Here is a 24,089-nt window from a genome sequence, read left to right as displayed (position 1 = left end):
TGAGTGATAAAGTTGGTGGGTGAAACACAAAGCTATGATCACTTTCTTGCACAAGTATTGGTTTGGTCCTCTCCTTGACTTGTTGCTCTTCAAAGATCCTTGATATTGTTGATGTATGGCTGTAGGGCCCCATTTGTTGTAATAAGCTCTGAACTGCCTTATCAAATGCTTCCTGAGCTGCTCTAGTCCTTGACCGTGTTTGGGGAGCTTCTCTCATGACGGGTATTGTAATTTCTTGTTCGGCTTTCTCTTCAGTTTCTTCCTCTTCAAGGTAGATGTCCTCATCATTACCTCCCACTTGAGAAGGTTCTGACCTCAGAACTGGTTCATCTGCGTTGAAAGGAACCAAGTCAGTAACGTTAAAGCTTTTAGATACATTAAACTCACCTGATAGTTCCAAACGGTAGGCATTGTTGTTAATGCGCTATACCACTTTGAATGGACCGTCCCCTCTTGGGGCCAGCTTAGAGCTGCGTTGGTTTGGAAACCTCTCCTTGCGTAGGTGCAGCCAAACCCATTCTCCTGGCTCAAAGATCATTTCCTTGCGATGCTTGTCAATTCTTTTCTTGGTAAGCTCATTCTTTCTTTCTATATTTTCCTTGGCCTTTTGGTGGAGCTTCTTAATGCGCTGTGCTCGGCTTTCAGCATCTTGATCGGCATATGTTCCCGGTAGTAATGTGGTGAGATCTAGTGGCGTGAGTGGATTGAAACCATATTCTATTTCAAAAGGAGAAAACTTGGAAGTAGAGTGAGTAGCACAGTTATAAGCAAACTCTATAAAAGGGTAAACAATCAAGCCAGTTTCTTAAGTTCTTACCAACCGTAGCTCTAAGTAAAGTAGAGAGCGTACAGTTTCAAACCTCGGTTTGGCCGTCTGTTTGTGGGTGGCAGGTGGTGGAAAAGAGTAGTTTAGTGCCTAACTTTTTCCACAATGTCTTCTAAAAGTGGCTGAAGAATTTGGTGTCTCGATCAGAGACAATTGTCCGAGGTAGTCCATGAAGCCTCACCACTTCTTTGAAAAAATATCAGTTATTTGTGTGGCATCACTAGTCTCGGCACAAGGAATGAAGTGTGCCATCTTTGAAAATCGGTCCACCACACACAAAGATAGAGTCCTTGTTCTCCATATCTTGGGGAAACCTAATACAAAATCCATATAGAGATCCTCCCAAGGGGCGTTAGGAATAGATAAAGGTAGATATAAGCCGTGTGGATGTAACCTGGATTTAGCCTTAAGGCATGTGATGCATTTGGCACAGAATCTTTCGACATCTCGCTTGAGGTGTGGCCAAAAGAAATGCTCCATGATGATGGCTAACGTTTTGTCTCGGCCAAAGTGACCCATAAGGCCGCCTCTGTGTGCCTCCCTCATGATAAGCTCTCGCATGGAACCCTGTGGACTAAACAAGAAATCATCATGTCTATAAAAAGGTCCGAATACTCCCTTTTCACACTCCATGTAAGTGCTGCCGAGGTCAGGATCAAACCAATATTGCCTTTTGATGTGCTCAAATCCAAGAACCTTGGCCTCCATGGTGGTTATAAGAGTATATCTCCGTGATAAGGCATCAGCTACAATGTTCTCCTTTCCTTTCTTGTACTTTATCACATAGGGGAAGGCTTCTATGAATCCAACCATCGGGCATGTCTTCTTTTGAGTGCTGTTTGTCCCCGTAAGTGCTTTAGAGTTTCATGATCCGTGTGAATAACAAACTCTTTGGCGAGCAAGTAATGTTGCCACACTTCCAATGAACAAACTAGGGCGTATAGTTCTTTGTCGTAGGTGGGATAATTGAGAGTCGCCCCACTCAATTTCTCACTGAAGAATGCTATAGGTCGGCCTCCTTGTGTTAGCACAGCTCCAATGCCAATGCCAGAGGCGTCACACTCAACCTCGAAGTTTTTGTTGAAGTCTGGTAGAGCTAGGACCGGTGCTTTAGTCAGGCTGTCCTTGAGCTTCCGAAATGCCTTCTCTTGTTCAGCTCCCCACTTAAATGACACATTTTTCTTGATGACCGCGGTAAGGGGTGCAGCTATAGAGCTAAAATCTCTTACAAATTTGTGGTAAAAGTAGCTAAGCCATGGAAACTCGTCACATGACCGATGCTTGTTGGGGTGGGCCATTCTTCTATGGCTTGTATCTTCTCTTGATCAACCTGTAGTCCCTGTTAACTAACAACAAAGCCTAGGAAAACAAGGTGATCAGTGCAGAAGATGCACTTCTTGAGATTCGCATAAAGACTTTCTTGTCGAAGAGCCTCTAAAACTAACTCAAGGTGCATAAGATGGTCTGATAAACTCTTACTATAAACCAAAATATCATCAAAATAGACCACCACAAACTTACTGATGAAGGCTCTTAGAACATGGTTCATAAGCCTCATGAAGGTGCTAGGGGCGTTGGTGAGGCCGAATGGCATTACCAACCACTCATATAGACCTTGTTTGGTCTTAAAAGCGGTCTTCCACTCATCTCCTTCCTTCATACAGACTTGATGATATCCACTTCTCAAATCCACCTTAGAGAACACGGTAGAGCCACTGAGTTCATCTAACATGTCGTCAAGTCTTGGTATAGGATGTCGGTATTTGATGGTGATGTTGTTAATGGCCCAATAATCTACACACATGTGCCATGTCCCATCTTTCTTACGGACCAACAGCACAGGCAGGGCACACGGGCTTAGGCTCTCCCTGATGTACCCTTTGGCCATCAGATCTTGAACTTGAGACTCCAATTCTTTAGCCTCTACCAGGTTCATGCGATATGCTGGCCTGTTTGGTAATGCTGCTCGAGGGACCAAATCTTTCTGACGCTCAATGCCTCTGAGGGGTGGTAGTCCTGGTGGCATCTCTTCGGGAAATACATCCTGAAACTTGTCTAACAAGCTGCTGATCTCTATAGGTAAATCAGGGGTTCCGTCTCCTGAGAACAAGCTTTCTTTGAAGATCATTAGTAGTACAGTTTGTTGAGAAAGCAAAGCTTTATTAACAACAATCAGAGTGATGTATAGGTTAGTTTTACTTACCTCGGGGTCCTTAGCCTTGCACAAGTATTGGCTCGGTCCTCTCCTTGACTTGTTGCTCTTCAAAGATCCTTGATATTGTTGATGTATGGCTGTAGGGCTCCATTTGTTGTAATAAGCTCCGAACTGCCTTATCAAATGCTTCCCGAGCTGCTCTAGTCCTTGACCGTGTTTGAGGAGCTTCTCTCATGACGGGTATTGTAATGTCTTGTTCGGCTTCCTCTTCAAGGTAGATGTCCTCATCATTCCCTCCCACTTTAGAAGGTTCTGACCTCAGAACTGGTTCATCTGCGTTGAAAGGAACCAAGTCAGTATTGTTAAAGCTTTTAGATACATTAAACTCACCTGGTAGCTCCAAACGGTAGGCATTGTTGCTAATGCGCTCTAACACTTTGAATGGACCATCCCCTCTTGGGGCCAGCTTAGAGCTGCGTTGGTTTGGAAACCTCCCCTTGCGTAGGTGCAGCCAAACCCATTCTCCTGGCTAAAAGATAATTTCCTTACGATGCTTGTCAATTCTTTTCTTGGTAAGCTCATTCTTTCTTTCTATATTTTTAATGCGCTGTTCTCGGCTTTCAGCATCTTGATCGGCATATGTTCCCGGTGGTAATGTGGTGAGATCTAGTGGCGTGAGTGGATTGAAACCATATGCTATTTCAAAAGGAGAAAACTTGGAAGTGGAGTGAGTAGCACGGTTATAAGCAAACTCTATAAAGGGTAAACAATCAAGCCAGTTTCTTAAGTTCTTACCAACCGTAGCTCTAAGTAAAGTACAGAGCGTACAGTTTCAAACCTCGGTTTAGCCGTCTATTTGTGGGTGGCAGTGGTGGAAAAGAGTAGTTTAGTGCCTAACTTTTTACACTATGTCTTCCAAAAGTGGCTGAAGAATTTGGTGTCTCGATCAGAGAAAATAGTCCGAGGTAGTCCATGAAGCCTCACCACTTCTTTGAAAAACAAGTCAGCTATTTGTGTGGCATCACTAGTCTTGGCACAAGGAATGAAGTGTGCCATCTTTGAAAATCGGTCCACCACAACAAAGATAGAGTCCTTGTTCTTGATCTTGGGGAGTCCTAATACAAAATCCATAGAGAGATCCTCCCAACGGGCGTTAGGAATAAATAAAATTAGATATAAGCCGTGTGGATGTAACCTGGATTTAGCCTTAAGGCATGTGATGCATTTGGCACAGAATCTTTCGACATCTCACTTGAGGTGTGGCCAAAAGAAGTGCTCCATGATGATGGCTAACATTTTGTCTCGGCCAAAGTGACCCATGAGGCCGCCTCCGTATGCCTCCCTCATGATAAGCTCTCGCATGGAACCCTGTGGAATACATAGACGTTTATCTCTAAACAAGAAATCATCATGTCTATAAAAAGGTCTGAATACTCCCTTTTCACACTCCATGTAAGTGCTGCCGAAGTCAGGATCAAACCAATATTGCCCTTTGATGTGCTTAAATCCAAGAACCTTGGCCTCCATGGTGGTTATAAGAGTATATCTCCGTGATAAGGCATCAGCTACAATGTTCTCCTTTCCCTTCTTGTACTTTATCACATAGGGGAAGCTTCTATGAACTCCAACCATCGGGCATGTCTTCTTTTGAGTGCTGTTTGTCCCCGTAGGTGCTTTAGAGTTTTATGATCCGTGTGAATAACAAACTCTTTGGCGAGCAAGTCATGTTGCCACGCTTCCAATGAACAAACTAGGGTGTATAGTTCTTTGTCGTAGGTGGGATAATTGAGAGTCGCCCCACTCAATTTCTCACTGAAGAATGCTATAGGTCGGCCTCCTTGTGTTAGCACAGCTCCAATGCCAATGCTAGAGGCGTCACACTCTACCTCGAAGGTTTTGTTGAAGTCTGGTAGAGCTAGGACTGGTGCTTTAGTCAGGCTGTCCTTGAGCTTCCGAAATGCCTTCTCTTGTTCAAGTCCCCACTTAAATGACACATTTTTCTTGATGACCGTGGTAAAGGGTGCGGTTATAGAGCTAAAATCTCTTACAAATCGGCGGTAGAAGCTTGCTAATGGAAACTCCTCACATGATCGATGCTTGTTGGCGTGGGCCATTCTTCTCTTGATCAACCTGTAGTCCCTGTGAACTAACAACAAAGCCTAGGAAAACAAGCCTAGGAAAACAAGGTGATCTGAACACTGCCACTCTATATTTGAAGTTTTACTATTCAGATCTTCAAATTTGAAGATTCATCTTTTCTTTTGCATTTTGGTCCTTATAATTAACTATCTTTTATAAATAATGTTTATAGTTATGTTTGTTTATCATTTTAGTTTTATCATATGTCTGATAATTATTTCATATTAGAGACGCGAGAGCAGCACCAAAGGCAACAGTTGAAATGGCAATCAATGAGAATACCCGATTTCAACAATTTTCAGCTCATAATCTTGAGATAAAAAATAAAAAACATATTTATCACTTTGAAAGGCATTGATTGATCATATATGGGAGTATTACGGAAATAATATCAGTGAATAATTTATTACTCTATTTTGTTATTTCTAATTATGTTTGTGTGTTTTTTATAATATTAATGATATTTAATTAATTATTATTATCTGTAATTTTCTTTAATGTATGCTTTATAGTTATTTGTATTATTTAATGAGTTTAGCTAATTATGCTGAAAAGTAAGGACTATAATGAAAAGTAGAAAATTTTTGAAGTTTATTTTAAAGTGTCACTCTTAGAGATAAATACGTAAAACTTCAAATTTGAAGTTTCTGGATCTTCAAAAATGAAGTCTCTCTTGGAGATGCCCTTAGAAGACAACTCCAAATAATAATCCACTTGTGGCTATAGCTAGATATGAGAGTCCAGAATCACTGTACCAAGTTTCATACAGATCTGATCTGATTTGACTAACCGATTATCTCTCACGCCAAAACACGTCAGATCAGCCTTCTAGATTGATGAAATAGCTTCTCCTTTGAGCTGTTTTGATGGTGGCTTCTCAAGCTTGACTCCGGCAGGGCTTTGCTGCTGATCTCTCTGTCTCCTCTCTGCCACGAGCTCTACTTATTTGTAGAGTAGAAGAGAGAATCTTAAGTCTGATCGCAGAAAGTTATAATTGTCCTTAATAAGATTTTTGGGATGTTATATCATCCCTGACCGACAGATAGTGCGTTGTTCGAAAGGTTCATGAGTTATTGATTCTGCAATTACCACATGATCTTTTTCTATGTTTTTTTCTCACTCACACGATGTTGTGAATCACTTCCCAATATGTCATCCATCCTTACATTTTTTCAGCTCAAAAATGTTTACTGTGAAATTCTCTTAGGACTTGTATTTTTAAAACCATACGAATTGGCGGTCCGACCGGGTTACACCACGAACCAAAAATTTAGCCGGGTTGGATTAATATCAAAACCTACAGAAGGTTAAAACTGGTTAAAAAATCAGATTGTACCGTCAAAAAACTGGAAACCGACTGAACCGGCTGAACCGACAAACCACATAAAACTGAATTTAATTAAAAAATACTTAAATCATAATTTATTTTCTTTGTTAGTTTTTACGTTGGTTGTTATTTAATAGAGTTATCCCAAATAATATAATTATTGAAGAATTTTATTTAATATTTAATTAATTAGAAGTTGTAAACTTTGATTGAACTTAGTCGAACCATATTAACCTATAATCCAAGAGCTTTTCCAGTTCAGTCACTGGTCCGGTTTTAAAAACACAATTTAAGACCAATGCCTAAAAATATAAGTCTACTTTGTTACATAGATAATTAAATTTATTTTTATAAAGTTCTTTATATATATATCAGCGGGATATACATTTTCTATAATTGTTTTGTTTTGAGAAAATTTGAGAAAATACTTCTAAGTGAGTTTGTATTTTGAAAACTACACCATTTTTATTATTTCTTGATAACTATACTTATTTAAAAGTGCAATGACTAAATTAAACTAAATAAGAATTATATTAATTTGGATATTAAATCATAAATTTTATTCAAATAAAAATGAAATATATTTAAGGATCTACAATACATAATTCATTTTTATTTTATTATTCTAATAATACGTAATTTAAACAATATTTCAATAATAAGTAATTTAAATAATATTCTAATATTAAGGGAAAAACTCTTATCTTATTATTTCCACAAGCAGTGTATATATACATTACATAACTAATGTATCAGAAACCCTAATGGGCCATGAGACATTAACCTGATGGTTAATGGGCCGGTTACTAGAAGTCCATTTGTTTATAACACTCCCCCTTGGACAAGGTAACCGTGCCTGTCACAAAACCGGGATCTCTATAATGCGCTGGGGAACGTTGCCTCATTAAAACCTTACCAGGAAAACCCAGTGGGAAAAACCATGGTGAAGGAAAAAGAGTACAACACGCATTACTCCCCCTGGTTTAGGCATCACTGTAGATCTCTAAGTCTACGCATTCCTATCTGATGAATGAGCTTCCGGAGTGTAGAAGTCGGTAATGATTTAGTGAATAGATCGGCTGAATTTTCGCTTGATCGGACTTGCTGAACCTTGACCTGACCATCCTTCTGTAGCTCATGAGTGAAGAAGAATTTGGGCAGAATATGCTTCGTCCGGTCACCTTTGATGTAGCCGTCCTTGAGTTGAGCGATACAAGCTGCATTGTCTTCATACATCACCGTAGGCTCCTTATCTTCGTCCATACCACAATCTGATCGGATATGCTGAGTCATGGACCGCAACCAAACACACTCTCTACTAGCTTCGTGAATGGCCAAGATTTCCGCATGGTTGGATGAGGTAGCGGCAATAGTCTGCTTCATGGATCTCCAAGATATGGCTGTTCCTCCATGCGTGAAAACATAACCGGTTTGAGACCGGGCATAGTGCGGATCTGACAAATATCCTGCATCAGCAAAACCAACTAGACCATCCTTGTTATGGTTAGAATAAAATAATCCCAAGTCCTTAGTACCTTGAAGGTATCTAAGGATGTGCTTAATACCGTTCCAGTGCCTTTGAGTTGGACACGAACTAAAGCGAGCTAAGAGGCTCACGGCAAAGCAGATGTCTGGTCTAGTGTGACTAGCCAAGTACATTAATGCTCCTATGGCACTGAGGTATGGCATTTCAGGACCGAGGATTTCTTCATCGTTCTTCTTTGGACCGAATGGATCACTATCCAATCCAAGGCTCCTCACAACCATTGGGCTGGTCAATGGGTGGGCCTGGTCCATATTGAATCTCTTGAGTACCTTTTCAGTGTATGCCAATTGATGCACAAGGATTCCGTCATTGACGTACTCAAGTTGTAATCCCAAACAGAATTTAGTTTTGCCTAGGTCTTTCATTTCAAACTCTGCTTTTAAGCATTCAACTGTTTGGGCGATTTCACCAGATGTTCCGAGGATGTTCAAGTCATCCACGTATACTGCTATGATTACAAATCCTTTGTTTTGATATTTTCTGATGAAGATGCATGGACTGATCGGATCGTTTTCGTAGCCTTCTCTGATGAGATATTCGCTTAACCGGTTATACCACATACGTCCGCTTTGTTTCAGTCCATATAAGGATTTGTTCAGCCTAATGCAGTGTTTATCACGAGATGCATGCTTATCTTTGAGCTCAATACCATCTGGTAATCTTATATAGATTTCACTGTCCAGTGGTCCATAAAGATATGCGGTTACAACATCCATTAACCGCAAATCTAAGTTTTCTCTTATGGCCAGACTTATGAGAAATCGAAATGTAGTTGCATCCACCACTGGAGAATAAGTCTCCTCATAATCGATTCCGGGTCTCTGTGAGAATCCTTGTGCTACAAGGCGTGCCTTGTATCTAACGACTTCGCCGAGTTCGTTTCTTTTACGCACAAAGACCCATTTGTTTCCCACTGGTTTAACATCGAATGGTGTCCTTAAGATCGGACCAAACACATTCCGTTTCTTTAAACTATTCAACTCCCCGTTTATGGCTTCTTTCCATTTCAGCCAATCTGATCTACGAGTGCACTCAATTATAGACGTGGGTTCTAGATCCTCTTGCGTGTGCGCAATCTCAAGTGCTACCTTGTATGCAAAAGTTTCATTGATGTCGACATCTTTTCTGTTCCATAGAGAACCGAATATGATATAATTGATTGAGATCTCATTATTATCAATCCCTTCAGAACCTTGAGTTTTGGTGTCCCAAACCTCTTGAGATGGTTCGATAGGGTAAGTATCAGCTGAGGCTGTATCCGTGTTCTCTTGAATCCCGGTTTCAATCATTGCACCTTTCTTTGATTTCCGGGGATTCTTATCTCTGGAACCTGGTGGTCTGCCATGTTTCTTACGTGCGTCAGACTCTGTAGCAACTTGACTTTTCCCTGAGGGGACATCTATTCGTACTGGTGCATTACAAGCTGGTATGTACGATTTGGTAACTTTGTTCGGGTCAGCAAAGGAATCTGGCAATTGATTAGCTAGCTTTTGTAAATGTATAATTCTTTGGACCTCTGAATCACATTCTAGAGTCCGAGGATCTTGCCATTGTGTGGATGTTTGATTCCATGAAAGTTCTTTTACCAGCTTGTCTGTCTCACCACCTAATCTAGGATATACCGATTCATCAAATCGGCAATCTGCATATCTGACTTTAAACAGATCTCCTGTAGTTGGCTGGAGATATTTTATGATGGTGGGAGAATCAAAACCAACATATATTCCCATCCTCCTTTGAGGTCCCATTTTAGTCCTCTGTGGTGGTGCAATGGGTACATAGACTGAACACCCAAATGTTTTAATATGGGAGACGTCTGGCTCATGACTCGTTAGCAATTGGGATGGTGAATATTTGTGCTTCACTAGATGGTCGTATGCGTATTAGTTCAGCGGCATGTAAGACTTGCGTGTCCTCCAGCTGAGACCGGGAGTTGTGACCTCATGAGTAATGGTCTAGCAACCCATGAAATTCGTTTAATGAAGGATTCAGCTAATCCATTTTGTGTATGGACATGTGGAACGAGATGTTCAACACTTACCCCCATGGACATACAATATTCATTAAACGCTTGGGAAGTGAATTCACCAGCATTATCAAGACGTATAGTCTTTAATGGGAAGTCTGGAAAATGGGCTCGTACTCTGATGATTTGGGCCAATAACCTAGCAAAAGCCTGGTTCCTAGAAGAGAGCAGACAGACATGCGACCAGCGGGTCGATGCGTCAATGAGGACCATGAAATATCTGAATGTCCCACAAGGTGGGTGAATTGGTCCACATATGTCTCCTTGGATTCTTTCCAGAAAGTTCAAGGTCTCTTTAGACACTTTGACTGGTGAAGGTCGGGTAATCAGTTTCCCTTGTGAGCAAGCTGTGCACTTGAGGTGCTGAGGGAAAATACCATTTGGTTTAAGGCTGTGCCCTTTAGAATTCTGGACTAATTTACGCATCATGTTCGCACCGGGATGACCCAGGCGATCATGCCTAATAGTGTAATCTAAAAACCGTGCTTTGATAGCAGCATTAGCCTCAATCATACTGACTTTAGCATGGTAAATGCCAGTAGATACGGCGGGTATAGTTTCAAAAACTTGTTTATGGCCATTTATCATTTTAGTGATAATTAAAAACTCTTTGTTCCCTTCATCCTGAGTTTCGATATGGAAACCATTCAATCTTATGTCTTTGAAACTCAATAGGTTTCTCTTAGAACTGGGTGAGTATAAGGCAGAGATGTCTAGATATGTGCCATTTGATAACAACACATTAGCTTGGCCATGGCCCTCTATTAGGCTCGAACTACCCGCTATAGTGCTAATGTTTGCGGTTTTGATTACTAAATTTATGAAGTAATTCTTGTCTTTTAGAATGGTGTGGCTCGATCCACTATCCACAATGATATCCATATTGTCTTGCATATCTTCATTAAACAAGAATTATAATTCAATAACATGCAAAAATGAGATGTAAATAAAACATTACTCCATAAATTAAAATGTAAAAGCAAAAAGTCTTAAAAATCCAAAGTAAAGACAATAAATACCAAAAACAAAAGATAAAAGTTTAAGGAGTAATGAAAAACAAATTCAGATTTTTGAGATCAATCAAGAAGGTCGGAGAACTCATAATCCATGCCATCAATCTTATCATCCTTTGAGTCATCTTCATTGACTTGATGAACCAGGTTAGCCTCATGATTATCTTTCCCATACTTCTGGTAGAGCTCAGCAAGATATTTGGGAGTACGGCAGTTCTTGACCCAATGATTAGTCATTCCGCATCTTGAGCAAGGAGTTGGTCTAGATGAACTGCCTCTTTGGGTCGGTTTGTTGATACCACGACCCTTACCCCGACCAAAACTGAGGTTAGGTCAGTTATCTTGGTTCGGTCTACCGCGTCCTCTGCCGCGCAGTCCATGTCCATTTCCACGTCCACGTCCACGATCTGAGGATCTGTTACGTTGGACGAAGTTGGACTCTTTTCTGGTTCCTTCTGGCAATGGGGCTGATCCTGGAGGCCGCATGGCACTGTTCCTCAACAGAAGCTGATTGTTCTTCTCAGCAAGCAGTAAGCAAGATATCAAATCCTCATAGGTGTTATGATTCATGGCACGGTATTGTTGTTGGAGAACAACATTGGGAGTGCCAAAAGTAGAGAATGTTTTCTCTAGCATATCCTTATCAGTGACCTCCTCGCCACATAGTTTTATGAGTGCAACTATCCGAAAGAGTTCGGAATTGAATTCTTCGACGGATTTGAAATCTTCGAACCGTAGGTTCTTCCAGTCGAACTTGGCTTGGGGCAGTATAACCGTTTTCTGATGGTCATATCGCTTTTTCAGTGCCACCCAAAGTTCGAGTGGATCCTCAAGAGTGAGGTATTGTTGCTTGAGAGACTCAGCGAGATGATGGCGGATAATAAATATCGCCGAGTACCGTTCTGTTTGAGTCGCGGTGTTGGGATCTTTGATGCATTCACCCAGACTTTTTGAGTTGAGGTAGATCTTGGTGTCAAGGGCCCATTTGAGGTAGTTATCTCCGGAGACAGTGAGTGCCTCATATTCGACCTTCTGAATGTTTGACATCTGAAACATATAATAATTTATGTTAAATAATCAATAGTATGAGACTATGGTCATTGGAATAAGGGATTTAAGGTATTCTTGGGAAAACTTTCCATTTCAGGAAACTTGCTATTTTAGGAAACTTGCTATATAAGGGAACTCTAAAATCGAACCTTAGGGTTTATAACCTAGCCGGTTTACTAGGGTTTCCAAATTTAGCTCTAATAGATAAACTAATTTGAAATTAATTTTTTTTTTTTTTTTTAGATTGATTTTGGAAACTAATTTGAAATTAACCGATTAAGCTTAAACCGATCGGATTGATCGATTAAACAACAAAACCGGTTAAATTAGATTTAATTTTGGAAACCGGTTATTAGGGTTATTAATCGGTTAAGGGATTAAACTAAACGGATTTGCTAGGGTTTAATTTTTATTAAGAAAAACCGATCGGTTTAAACTTAAACCCTATCGATTTAGGATTAGAATTTATCGGTTTATAAACGGTTTAGGTGGATCGATTGGTTTAGAGTTTAAGGGGTCGATTGGTTTAGGATTTAGGAGCTTGCATGGACCGGTTTTAGGGGTTTTCAAGGATCGGATCTAAGATAAATAACCGATCAGTTTAAGATTTAAACCGATCGATCTCGGTTTAACGATAGACAAACCAAAACGATTTTAGATCTAGGGTTTTGCAAAGATTTAGGTTTCGGTTTGCAAGGAATTTTAGTGTTTGGTTTAGATGATGCTAGGACCGATCGGTATAGGGTTTGAACAAAGCATTAGGGTTTAGGTTTTATATGATAAAGCCGGTTAGGAAAATAAAACCAATTAGGGTTTTGACAAGAAGAAAGAGGATCGGTTTGGTTATTGTTTCAAAAACGAAAAAGACGATGAAGAATCATGAAAAGAACCGATCCATATTAGGGTTTTCAAAAAAAAAACCAAAACTTTGATTAGGATCTATAGTTTTAGATAATACCTTTTCGCCAAATGGATTTCTGACCGGCTTATGATCTGGGAGCTAAAGACCACAGATATCTACTGGAAACTCCTGAGAATGATGGCCAGAAGGGAGGACGAACAGCTGCTACAATGGAGGAACCACCGCTTGGAAAGAATCACCCGCTAAGGTGGGACAGCGCCGATTGTTTTGAGTCTTGAGGGGGCGTCTGATGTCGGATTGAGGAGCGGTTTTCACCACTAGATTCTTCTCTTCCAGGGTTTCAAAATGATATGTAGATCGCCTTCTAACTCCTTGTATTTTGAGAGATATGATCGTTTGAAGTTGAGCTTCGTGCTGATAACGTATTAAGGGAAAAACTCTTATCTTATTATTTCCACAAGCAGTGTATATATACATTACATAACTAATGTATCAGAAACCCTAATGGGCCATGAGACATTAACCTGATGGTTAATGGGTCGGTTACTAGAAGTCCATTTGTTTATAACATCTAATAATTTTTTTTTTTAATTATGTTTATCGATACAAGAATTATTTCCTGCATATCAGCAGAAACAACAAACACTTATGTATACACATCTTGCTGAATTTATATTGTCTACACCGGTTAAGTTATCCTCATCTTCACAAGACAAGATTTCCTTAGTGAGAAGATTATTTGTAGCTACTGATGAAATCTTAAATATAATTGAGACTTTGAGATGTTGACTAGTTTGGGAGGGGAAAATCCTGCTAATTACCCACAAACTAGTGGAAGTTTTCTTAGATATAATGTTAATTCGACATGAGTAAGCTTTCTCCAAAACTTTTTTATTAGGGTGTTTACATGCAGAGTTAGTAACGATGGAGAAAAATAAAAACTCATGTCAGTGTTTTTCTATATTTACGCAATAATCAGTTTTGACTACAAATACTTCATTCTATCTAATTCTATCAAACACTAGTGGCAGTAGGATTCTTCTTGTGTAAAGATAAATAATTAGTCAATAAGTTAATGTTGCTTTTAAAAAAGAACTGAATTGTTCATGAAAGTTTTAACATTTTTTTGGGTCAGAAATGAAAGTGTTTCATAACATCTTTATATAACACTAACAAAACTAATTTTCTTAAGAGGTAAATTTAAAATATTTGAAAGATTATCCAATTTTATATTTTAAAATATTACATGATTAGATATTTTTATGTCAAACTTAAAATAATCTTAGAATTAATAATTTGAAATTTTATTTTCATTTATTAAAATGTGTTATTTCTAATTAATTTTGGTCAAATTTTTTTTTTTTACATATATCAAAAGTGCAGTTTTAAAAATAAATAAAAAACAGTGTATTTTACTAATTCAAAAACCTAATTAGTGTATTTTGCCAATTATCCCTTTTGTTTTCGTAAACCCAAAGTTTATCTTGCAATAAAGCTGGTATATTTGCTTCTTCTGTCACTTATCAAAATTTCTGTTCAAGCTAATCTTTCCACCTTCTCCTTTTAATTGTGTTTTTCTTTAAACGTTTACATTTCGGTCAAAATGAATCTATCTTTCTTTTTAGGCTAGATGAACTTTGGAAACCCCATTGTCTCCATCAAGCCTCTATTGGATTTGACACGCTGCACTAAAGATCTTAATGTTACCGGCTATTACTGGTTAATAAGGTCACCGTACAACTTAACTAAACCGAGAAACCGTCCAGATTCATAGCTCGCTAATAACCGGTATCCGGTAATCTCCTCAAAATCATTCTCCTTCGCGTCCACATGACTCATTTATTTGTTCTCTCTTCTTCTTCCCTCTCTTACCAAATCCACAGAAGAAAAAAAAAAGCTATTCGAGAAATTGAGAATTTTTTCATATTCATCGTTTCCATTAAAGCTCCCCCTGTAGCTTTTATAAGATTCGTGTTCCAATTTATATGGATTTGAGTCGTTCTCAAGCTAATTTCTCATTAGGGTTCGGTTGCTCCCACGCATCATCAATGGCTCCGGCTCCGAGAATCCCGATTGCAGACGATTCGATTAATCTACAAGTCGATCCGAGTTTCCGATCATCGCCGACCACCTTTACTCCTATTCCGCTGCAATTACTCGAACAGAAAGTCGAGAAGATCACCGTCGAGGAGCCGAAGAAAGATGGAGATCAAAAGGAGGATGAGCATTTCAGAATCTTAGGTCACCATATGTGTCTGAAAAGGCAACGAGATTGTCCGCTTTTAGCTCAATCGAAACATCCGAGGAGAACAATCGGTGACACAGATCTGGAATTGAGACGTGCTGCTGTTCGTGCTTGGGGAGATCAACCTCTTCATTTGGCTGATCCAGATATCCACGAGCTCATGGAGAAAGAGAAACAACGGCAAGTGAAAGGAATCGAATTGATTGCTTCTGAGAATTTCGTGTGTCGAGCTGTGATGGAAGCTTTGGGAAGTCACTTGACGAACAAATACTCCGAAGGCATGCCTGGAGCAAGATACTACACTGGGAATCAATACATCGACCAGATTGAGAATCTCTGTATTGAACGAGCTCTTACTGCGTTTGGTCTTGAATCTGACAAATGGGGTGTTAATGTACAGCCATATTCTTGTACCTCTGCGAATTTTGCGGTCTACACTGGACTTTTACTGCCCGGTGAACGGATTATGGGACTTGATTCTCCTTCCGGTGGGCACATGAGTCACGGCTATTGTACGCCAGGTGGGAAGAAGATTTCGGCTGCATCAATCTTCTTTGAGAGCTTTCCTTATAAAGTGAATCCTCATAGTGGGTATATTGATTACGATAAGCTTGAAGATAAGGCGCTTGATTACCGCCCAAAGATTCTTATTTGTGGAGGGAGTTCGTATCCTAGGGACTGGGATTTTGCAAGGGTTAGACTAATTGCAGACAAGTGTGGAGCTCTTTTGATGTGTGATATGGCTCATATTAGCGGTCTTGTGGCGACTAAGGTTTGAATCTTCTACTTTTTTGTCGATATTTTTATTAGCTCTTTAATTCTCCATGGTTTTAGTTTGAATGTCTAGTACTGGAAAGTCTTGAGGTAAAGCATCTAGTATTGGTTTGACCATCTATTCAAAATTGGAATCCTTGATACCAATTTGTGGTTTTTCTTTGAGCTTAGGAGGAGAGTGATCACTTCACAGTAACTCAAGTTTTAAGTATCTTTCTAAAATAATGGTTCAAAACTTTAGATGGTTAGACTACTTTTTATGCAAAGTCCTTTCCTGTGGTCAGTTTGGAATGATTAGTAGTTAAAAGCTTCTTATACTCAATGAATAATTAAGTTTACATTTGTGGAAATGATAACTGGATTTTGGTGGGTCGGTCAATATATGTAAAGAAATGGTTTGAAAATGATCTGAGTTGTTAATTGTTATGATTCTGCTTCAGGAAAGTATGTTTCTGAATTTGGCTTGGTATTTTTGTCATCTACAGGAATGTTCGAATCCATTTGATCACTGTGACATAGTTACTTCCACTACTCACAAAGGTCTACGTGGTCCTAGAGGAGGTATCATCTTCTACAGGAGAGGCCCAAAGATAAGAAAGCAAGGCCCTCACTCTAGTCACTGCGATAGTTCCACGCATTATGATTTAGAGGAAAAAATCAACTTTGCTGTTTTCCCGTCGCTACAAGGGGGTCCTCACAACAACCATATCGCAGCTCTTGCAATTGCCTTGAAACAAGTGGCCACTCCAGAGTACAAAGCTTACATACAACAAATGAAGAAAAACGCTCAAGCGTTAGCATCAGCTCTGCTTAGAAGAAATTGCAGACTGGTTACAGGTGGCACAGACAACCATTTGTTGCTGTGGGATCTCACTCCTTTGGGCTTAACAGGTACGAAAAATTAGTCAACCTTACCCTACTACTCATCTATCGAAATATAGAGTTCTTGTCTGATTATGTATGTGTCTGTGTTTTCGCAGGGAAAGTCTACGAGAAGGTGTGTGAGATGTGTCATATCACTTTAAACAAGACTGCTATATTTGGTGACAATGGTACAATATCTCCTGGAGGTGTAAGGATAGGTAAGCTCCCAGATTGTTTTGCATTTCACATCCATGTTTATTATATCGCTTCTTTGCCTGAACTCGATATTCTTTATCATCAATAGGGACACCGGCGATGACAACCCGAGGCTGTCTAGAGTCTGATTTCGAGACAATAGCAGATATTCTGGTAAAGGCGGCTCGTATAACTAGTGCGTTGCAGAGAGAACATGGCAATTCACACAAGGGGTTTGTGAAGAGTCTATGCACCAACAAAGAAATATGTGAGCTTAGAAACCGAGTCGAAGCGTTTGCCTTGCAGTATGAAATGCCTGCTTCTCAGATTTAAATATTGAGTTCTATCATGTAAATTAGAGTAAATATATATATTTACTGGGAATGGATTTTGCATTTTTTTCTTCATTGCAATTCTGTATACATTTTGATAGGTGGAGTGGAGATATTATACATTTACACCTACAGGCATGCTTCTACATTCTCTCTCTTTCTTCTTTTAAAAGGTTTCTTATATAGGATTATGCCTGTTTAGATTCAGCAAAGACGCACCTAAATGTTATTAACATTAAAAACGAAGATTTGACTATCTACTTCGCAATACGTTATCGAAATCAGTTGAAATTGTATTAGCTTTTGGTTTTGATAACTGTGAGCAAAGAGAACTGGTTCCATCCTATCTATTATATAAAGACTTAGTTGAGTTTCACAAGCTTGACACATAAGCTTATATCCTTAAGACACATCATTTACCAAATCATTTACCACATCAGCTCTTTAAAATAATTTAAAAACAAAAAATTCATAACTGAGATAAATTAAACATTTGTCATTGGTCTAATCAATTAAAGTAAAAACACCTTAAAAATACTTTTCATGCACGTTCAACCTTCTAACAATAATTACTTCAACCTTACTTATAATAATAAAATACATTGTATCTTAATCTGAACGAAACTCCAAAAAGAAAAACATTATAATATCCATTGTTGAACAAAAAAACAGAGAGACAGAAGAGACTGAACAAAAAAAATGTCTGCAAGTTGAAGAAATTTCAAGATATAGCAAAGTAAGTTATTCAGTATAAAACGAATACTAAACAAAATACTAATTTTTCATCTATTTTAAATACTTGTCGATTTTTATAGACAATTATTTTTCACTATTTTCTTAAAATTATGGGTTCTGGCAATTGTTCTATGTTTAGTTTTAAAAAACACTTCAAATCAAAGTTCATTTCTCTGTCTTTATAATTTAAAATAACAACGTCTTACAAATTAAAGTTATATTATTACAAATGTTCAGAAATAAACTAGCATATTTATTTAACAGGATCACAAACTCTCCATGTTACTTGATAGAAATAGATATTCAATGTAGAATTTTAAGAGAAATAATCAGGCAAAGAGTTTTTGTAATTTGTCCACAGTTAACTATATACAGGGAATAATAATTCTTTTGAATTTTGGATCTGTGCTAATGATAAGCTATCTGGGTGTATTTTGTAATGAAGATGGTGAATTAAATTAAACTATTGTCAATTGAAAGTAAACCAAAACGCAAAATAGAACACATTGATACATCACGTTCTTTTGATGTCACCAACAAACAAAAAAAAAGATAAATAAGAGTTCCATAATGTAAAGTTATCCAATATTTTAATAGAAAATGTAAAAGAAACAATTCATCCATGTTAAGACTATTTATATAATTCGGTAAATTTTTATGTAGGATATATGTTCCGATGTTTATAGCCAAACATAAAATACAACAAAGTGGTTGGTAAATAGAACAAACAAAACCAAGTACCTAATGATTTTAGTGCTGAATCATAAAACTTAACCAATGTCAAACAAAATTAGATTAGTTTGCTTTAGGACAAATGAATTAGTAAAAAGTTTAATATCATAAAAAACATGGTATGTTTTTTAATCTGATTATGTAACTCATGTTCAGGTGATATTGATGTAGGTTAAATAATGACCAAATATCTGAAGAAAATATTTATTTTAACAAAGTTTTCAAATTTGTATATTAGATGATTAATTTTTTCTAAAAAATTAATCAAATCACTAATAATACATACACATAAACATATAGATTTATAAAAAAAACCCGCATATCTATGCGGGTATTCATCTAGTTACTAATAAAAGTTGAAACTAAATGTTTTTAAAGTTGCCCACATAGAATTAAAAGGAAAAATTCTATTGGTTTACATCAGTATATAAAATTAAAAATTTTTCCAAAATTCTAATATTATTGCTAATAAAACAAATATAAAAAATAAGGAAATTATGTATCAAATTTGCATTGGTCCATCATAATATTAAAAATTAAGAAAGTTTCTAAATTCTATTATTGTTACTAAAAATATTAAAAATAAATAAATTCTATAGAAATTTTATATTAATAATAAAAATTAACTAAAATAATATTAAAATAGGAAAATTATATAAATAATTAAGAAAAAATTATTTAGTAAAACTTCTTTACATATACACACATATTTAGAGACTCCTACATTAGCATCCAAATTTTTGTCACACAACTATAAGAAATTTTAAGTTAATTTTGTTTGTGTGTGTGAAACCATTTCAATTCCAAAAACCAAAAGAATAGAGTTAACTTTCACTAAAGAATGAGTCATTACAACGTAAAAGAGTCTACTTGGCTAAAATATACGTTAAACTATTAGCTAAAAAAAGAATATGATGAAAGTAGACATAGACAAAGCCAATACAAGCCGCTTTAATGTCTAGAAAGAGACCGTAATTCTATAAAGCTTGACCACCATATTTGAGAAGAAGAATAAGTTCCAAGCAATCCGATAAACATATCAAGTGATTGATATCCAACCCTTTAAAAAAAAAATGCTGAGAATATAAGAAGAAGTTCTGCCATTGGCGGAGGAGACCGATGTATTCGAGGAATATCTTTGGAATAATATGGAATCTGACAGGGTTTTAAAAACTCAACCTCAAGCACCATGGTAACAATTGGCTAACCAAGTAGCATCTGATTACAATCAGTAAGCCTCATCACAAGGAGGAGTGACTGCAACCAGTTGCCGCAAAGGGCTTTGTGCATGATTTTTTCGCTTTGATATCTACCACATACGGGTCTCAAAGTTATATAAAAGTTAAAATTACTTAGTTGAAGTTACATAAAATCGTGAGTGCATTTAATATATTTCACTGGACAAAATTACGGTTTCTATATGTTTCACATAAACGAAAATCATATTTATTTTGTCAGTTTTTTAGTTATTAATTTGTTTTAATGTTCATTACATAACTATTTTTGTTTTAGTTTTAAAAACTAATTTTTTTAGATACGAGAGTAAGATTTGTGCTTATTAGTTTGCTTTTTATATTTATAAATACGAGAGTAAGATTTGTGCTTATTAATTTGCTTTTTCAATTATAAATTAAACTGAAGATATGAATTAATAAAGTAGCTAAATTTTAACTATCTTGCTTTTTCTGTATTCCATAGAAAACATATATAATGAGAATAAAATTAAATTAAAAAAAACTTATTTACTTTGATTGAAAGAAGTGAGATATAATCTTTAAAAATTATTAAAAGTTAATGTAGATAATATGATACATGACAAAAATTGTCATGAATCTGAAAACAAGAATTGTAATTAATTAAAAATTTTTATTGGTTAAATTAGCTAAAAAAATAAAATAATTTTCATAATTATTATTTTGTTATTTTTTATATATAACGAAGATGAAACTAGACGATGAAAAATTATAATTTTATTTATTAGGAAAACTGATGTATAAATTTTAATTTTTGTATCAATATTATGATTATTAAATAGCATTTGAGTACTTTGTTATATTATTAGTTAGCTTTAGATATACTATTTATAAATATTATACCAAATTATAAGTTTGCTAAACACAATATATTAAATATTCAAAATAAAACCATAAAACTTCAAAAATTAAATATAAGTTTTAAGATTAAAACTGCAATTTTATTTATATATATTATTATGTTTAATAATATACTTAAATTTATCTTAGTAAATATATTTAATTGCATATATTTTTATATTAAAATAGTATTTAAAAACATACCAATGCGTAGCGTGGATAAAAAGAATGATAAAGATTTTTTTTGTCGTCAATCCATTATATTGGGGCATTAAAGGGAAAATACAAGTGATATATCAGTATAATACAGTCGAAGCCCTACAAACAAGATCCAAATTTAGAAAAACAATTAGTATTAGAACTCAAACTACGTAGGGAAAAAATATTGAAAATAAAATGTGAAAAAATAAATATGAAATATTCATCATTAAAGTTGACTAGTGATTTAGCCTGCATCATGTGTGCAAACTTGAGCTGTTATTTTTTGTGTTTCCATTAATTTTTTTCTGTTGTTTTATTGTATAAACTTTATAAATTAATAATCATTAAAATCAAAACACATAATACTACTAATTAGAATTATGACAAATGAAAAATTCAAATAAATATGCATTAAGTGATGAAATCAGTTAAAGCATCTAAAACAATATCTTTAATGGAAAAACTCATAAACAGCCTAAAATTATCAAATATGTGATACAAGCACTAAGCTGTCAAGGACTTTAGGTTGATGGCCAAGGATTGATTCAAATGAATGAGTAACTCTAGACAAGTGAATCGATGTAGTGGCTAAGTGACAAGGTGGATCGAGAACTGTGATCTAGGAGGTACTGGTCTCAACTAGAGCAAATGGTTAAACAAGTTTCTCTCAAAGAAAACTGGTTTGAAAAAAATTTGATTTTTATTGATATGAAATGTGAAAATTACAGGGCTGTAATGGGACCTTATATAATGGTCCTAGCAGCTTAGACTCAAAGAAATAAAAAGACTCATAACAACAGAACTTTTAAAAGTAAAGACTCAAAACAACAGGACTTGTAATTAAATAACTCAAAAAAGGAAATAAAAGACTACTAATCTAAATTGTCCCTGCATACGATCAAAGACAAGAAACTCAGTTAGTCAAAGAAATAAATCTTGATTGAACACTTACCTTATTTGGTGGCCAAGACTAGTGTGTCTTTGACTAGACTTGAATCTTCCCTCTTAAGTTTCTTGGTTCATTGGCGAGATAGTCAGCATGTAGACTTGGGTTTGATCTGGTAAAAAGAGCCAAATATCTTGATTCTTTGAAGCTGGGCCGTTTGCTAGCTCTTGGCATTCTTCAAGTAGTCCGGTCCAAGCTTGTTGTTGATGGGCTTCATTATGCGGCTCCACTTACTCATGGTCTTCTCTCGGCCTCTCTTGATCCACTTGACACATTGCTTGTAGCATGCTTTGGTTGTACTTATGTTGAAGAATCTTAGCTCTTTGTCTTGTTATTGGGCCTTTATGAATGACTGGTATTTCGACATCTTGTAGTTGTGGCTCGGTTAAGTCTGGCTCAGCTTGAATGGCCTCATCATTCCCTCCCTCTTCAAGAGGTTTTGACCTCAAAACTGGATCATCTGCAAGATATGGAGCTAGATCAGATACATTGAAAGTTGAAGATATGTTAAACTCACCTGGTAGCTTAAGTTTGTAGGCATTGTTGTTGATCTTCTCTAGTATCTTGGAATGTCCATCTCCTCTTGGTGCTAGCTTTGAACTCCTTTGGTTTGAAAATCTTTCATGTCTCATGTGCAGCCACACCCAGTCTCCCGGTTCAAACACCAATTCTTTGCGTCCTTTGTTGGCATTCTTGACATATTGTTCACTTCTCTTCTCTAAGTTCTCCTTTGCCTTTTGATGTAGTTTCTTTATGAAATCAGCTCTTCTTTCTCCATCTAGGCTCACAGATTCAGCAGGTGGTAATGGTGTGAATTCCATTGGGGTCTTTGGATTGAATCCATAGACTATCTGGAATGGAGACATCTTTGTAGATGAATGCTGAGCTCTGTTGTTGATATGATCCTAGGTGAGGATCAAGCCCTAGACTACTCTCCAACGATTGTGATTTCAAAATTCGATGGTTTGAGATATTGCAGAATGAAGGGAAAGGATGGGAAGTGATGAAATATGGTGTAACTTGGTGAAAACGCCTTGATACTTCTAATAGAGATGAAAGATCTCTTAGACTGTCAACATAAATAGAGGTGCTTGTAATGAAAGGATAAAGATCCGAATTCACTAAGCAAGCTTGATCAAACAATTTAGAGAGAAAGTTTTAGAATAAAAGGTTTGATAGATTGAAAAGAAAGACAAGAGCAATACATATAGAGTCTTGATACACATAGGAAATAACAAAGAAAACTAAGACGACTTAAAGACTCAATGACTAAGACTTAGACTAGTTTGAATTTGAAAATAGGCTCCTCTCTTCCTTGATTGCGTCTGGTGAACGAAATGGGCTAAGTTTTCATCAAGAGGCCTTTTGTAAAAGTGTTGTGAACAAGCCTCATTAAAAACCTTGTTTGGAAAACCCAATTGGGACAAAACTAAACGAAGGGAAAAAGAGCACAAGTCACAACACCTTTCTTGATGAACTCTTAAGTGGCTTGTATCACAACCAGTGTAGTTGGATTATCACACTTAAGACTGCCCTGATTGGTGTGTAATAACTTGTGAAAAGCTTGCTTGAACTTCATGGTCCTTGATCTTGTCATTGGACCAATCGGAAGATGCAAGTCTTTATCTTCGTCTATACTTGCTTCCTCGGGTTTCAGCTGCTCTTGGTCTTCATTAGATTCTAGTTCAGAATCTCCTTGTTCTCCATTAATCTCTTCGGTTCCTAAGCTGGTCTTGATCATATCATTTGTAGGCGAATTCGACGAAGGGTATGCACTCCAACCAGTTCTTCATGTTTCTTCCAAGAGTGGCCCTTAACAATGTAGATAAGGTTCTGTTCACCACCTCAGTTTGGCCATCTGTTTGGGGGTGACAAGTAGTAGAGAACAAAAGCTTAGTGCCAAGCTTCTTTCACAAGGTTCTCCAAAAGTGGCTCAAGAACTTGCTATCTCGGTCAGATACAATGGTCCTTAGCACTCCATGTAAGCGCGCCACCTCCTTGAAGAATGGATCCGCGAGATGCATCATG

At 36.9% G+C, this 24,089-nt stretch overlaps 2 protein-coding genes across 2 annotated transcripts; one reads left to right on the top strand and one right to left on the bottom strand.

Moving 5' to 3' along the window:
- Window positions 1-11,365: 11,365 nt before the first annotated feature.
- LOC112083511 lies at window positions 11,366-12,079 on the bottom strand. The gene has a single exon (XM_024151540.1). It carries the CDS (start codon window positions 12,077-12,079, stop codon window positions 11,366-11,368), a length of 714 nt encoding a protein of 237 aa, XP_024007308.1.
- Window positions 12,080-14,820: 2,741 nt separating this feature from the next.
- Window positions 14,821-17,506, top strand: LOC18012574 (serine hydroxymethyltransferase 7). Its single transcript, XM_006395958.2, has 4 exons — window positions 14,821-15,961; window positions 16,449-16,854; window positions 16,944-17,045; window positions 17,132-17,506. Exons 1-4 carry the CDS (start codon window positions 14,930-14,932, stop codon window positions 17,353-17,355), a joined length of 1,764 nt encoding a protein of 587 aa, XP_006396020.1. The 5' UTR covers window positions 14,821-14,929; the 3' UTR covers window positions 17,356-17,506.
- Window positions 17,507-24,089: the final 6,583 nt, after the last annotated feature.

This window comes from Eutrema salsugineum, unplaced genomic scaffold, assembly GCF_000478725.1.
Source record: "Eutrema salsugineum unplaced genomic scaffold, Eutsalg1_0 scaffold_6, whole genome shotgun sequence".
Classification (NCBI taxonomy): domain Eukaryota; kingdom Viridiplantae; phylum Streptophyta; class Magnoliopsida; order Brassicales; family Brassicaceae; genus Eutrema; species Eutrema salsugineum.
Note: the sequence above shows the minus strand (reverse complement) of the source record. Positions and strands in the feature narration are given on the sequence as shown.

Bases quoted from the DNA above. Each gene is read 5' to 3' on its own strand.
- LOC18012574 (XM_006395958.2), top strand. From the start codon at position 14,930: ATGGATTTGAGTCGTTCTCAAGCTAATTTCTCATTAGGGTTCGGTTGC. The intron at 16,855-16,943 runs GTACGAAAAATT...GTGTTTTCGCAG, and splicing joins CACTCCTTTGGGCTTAACAG to GGAAAGTCTACGAGAAGGTG. The intron at 17,046-17,131 runs GTAAGCTCCCAG...TATCATCAATAG, and splicing joins TCCTGGAGGTGTAAGGATAG to GGACACCGGCGATGACAACC.
- LOC112083511 (XM_024151540.1), bottom strand. From the start codon at position 12,079: ATGTCAAACATTCAGAAGGTCGAATATGAGGCACTCACTGTCTCCGGA.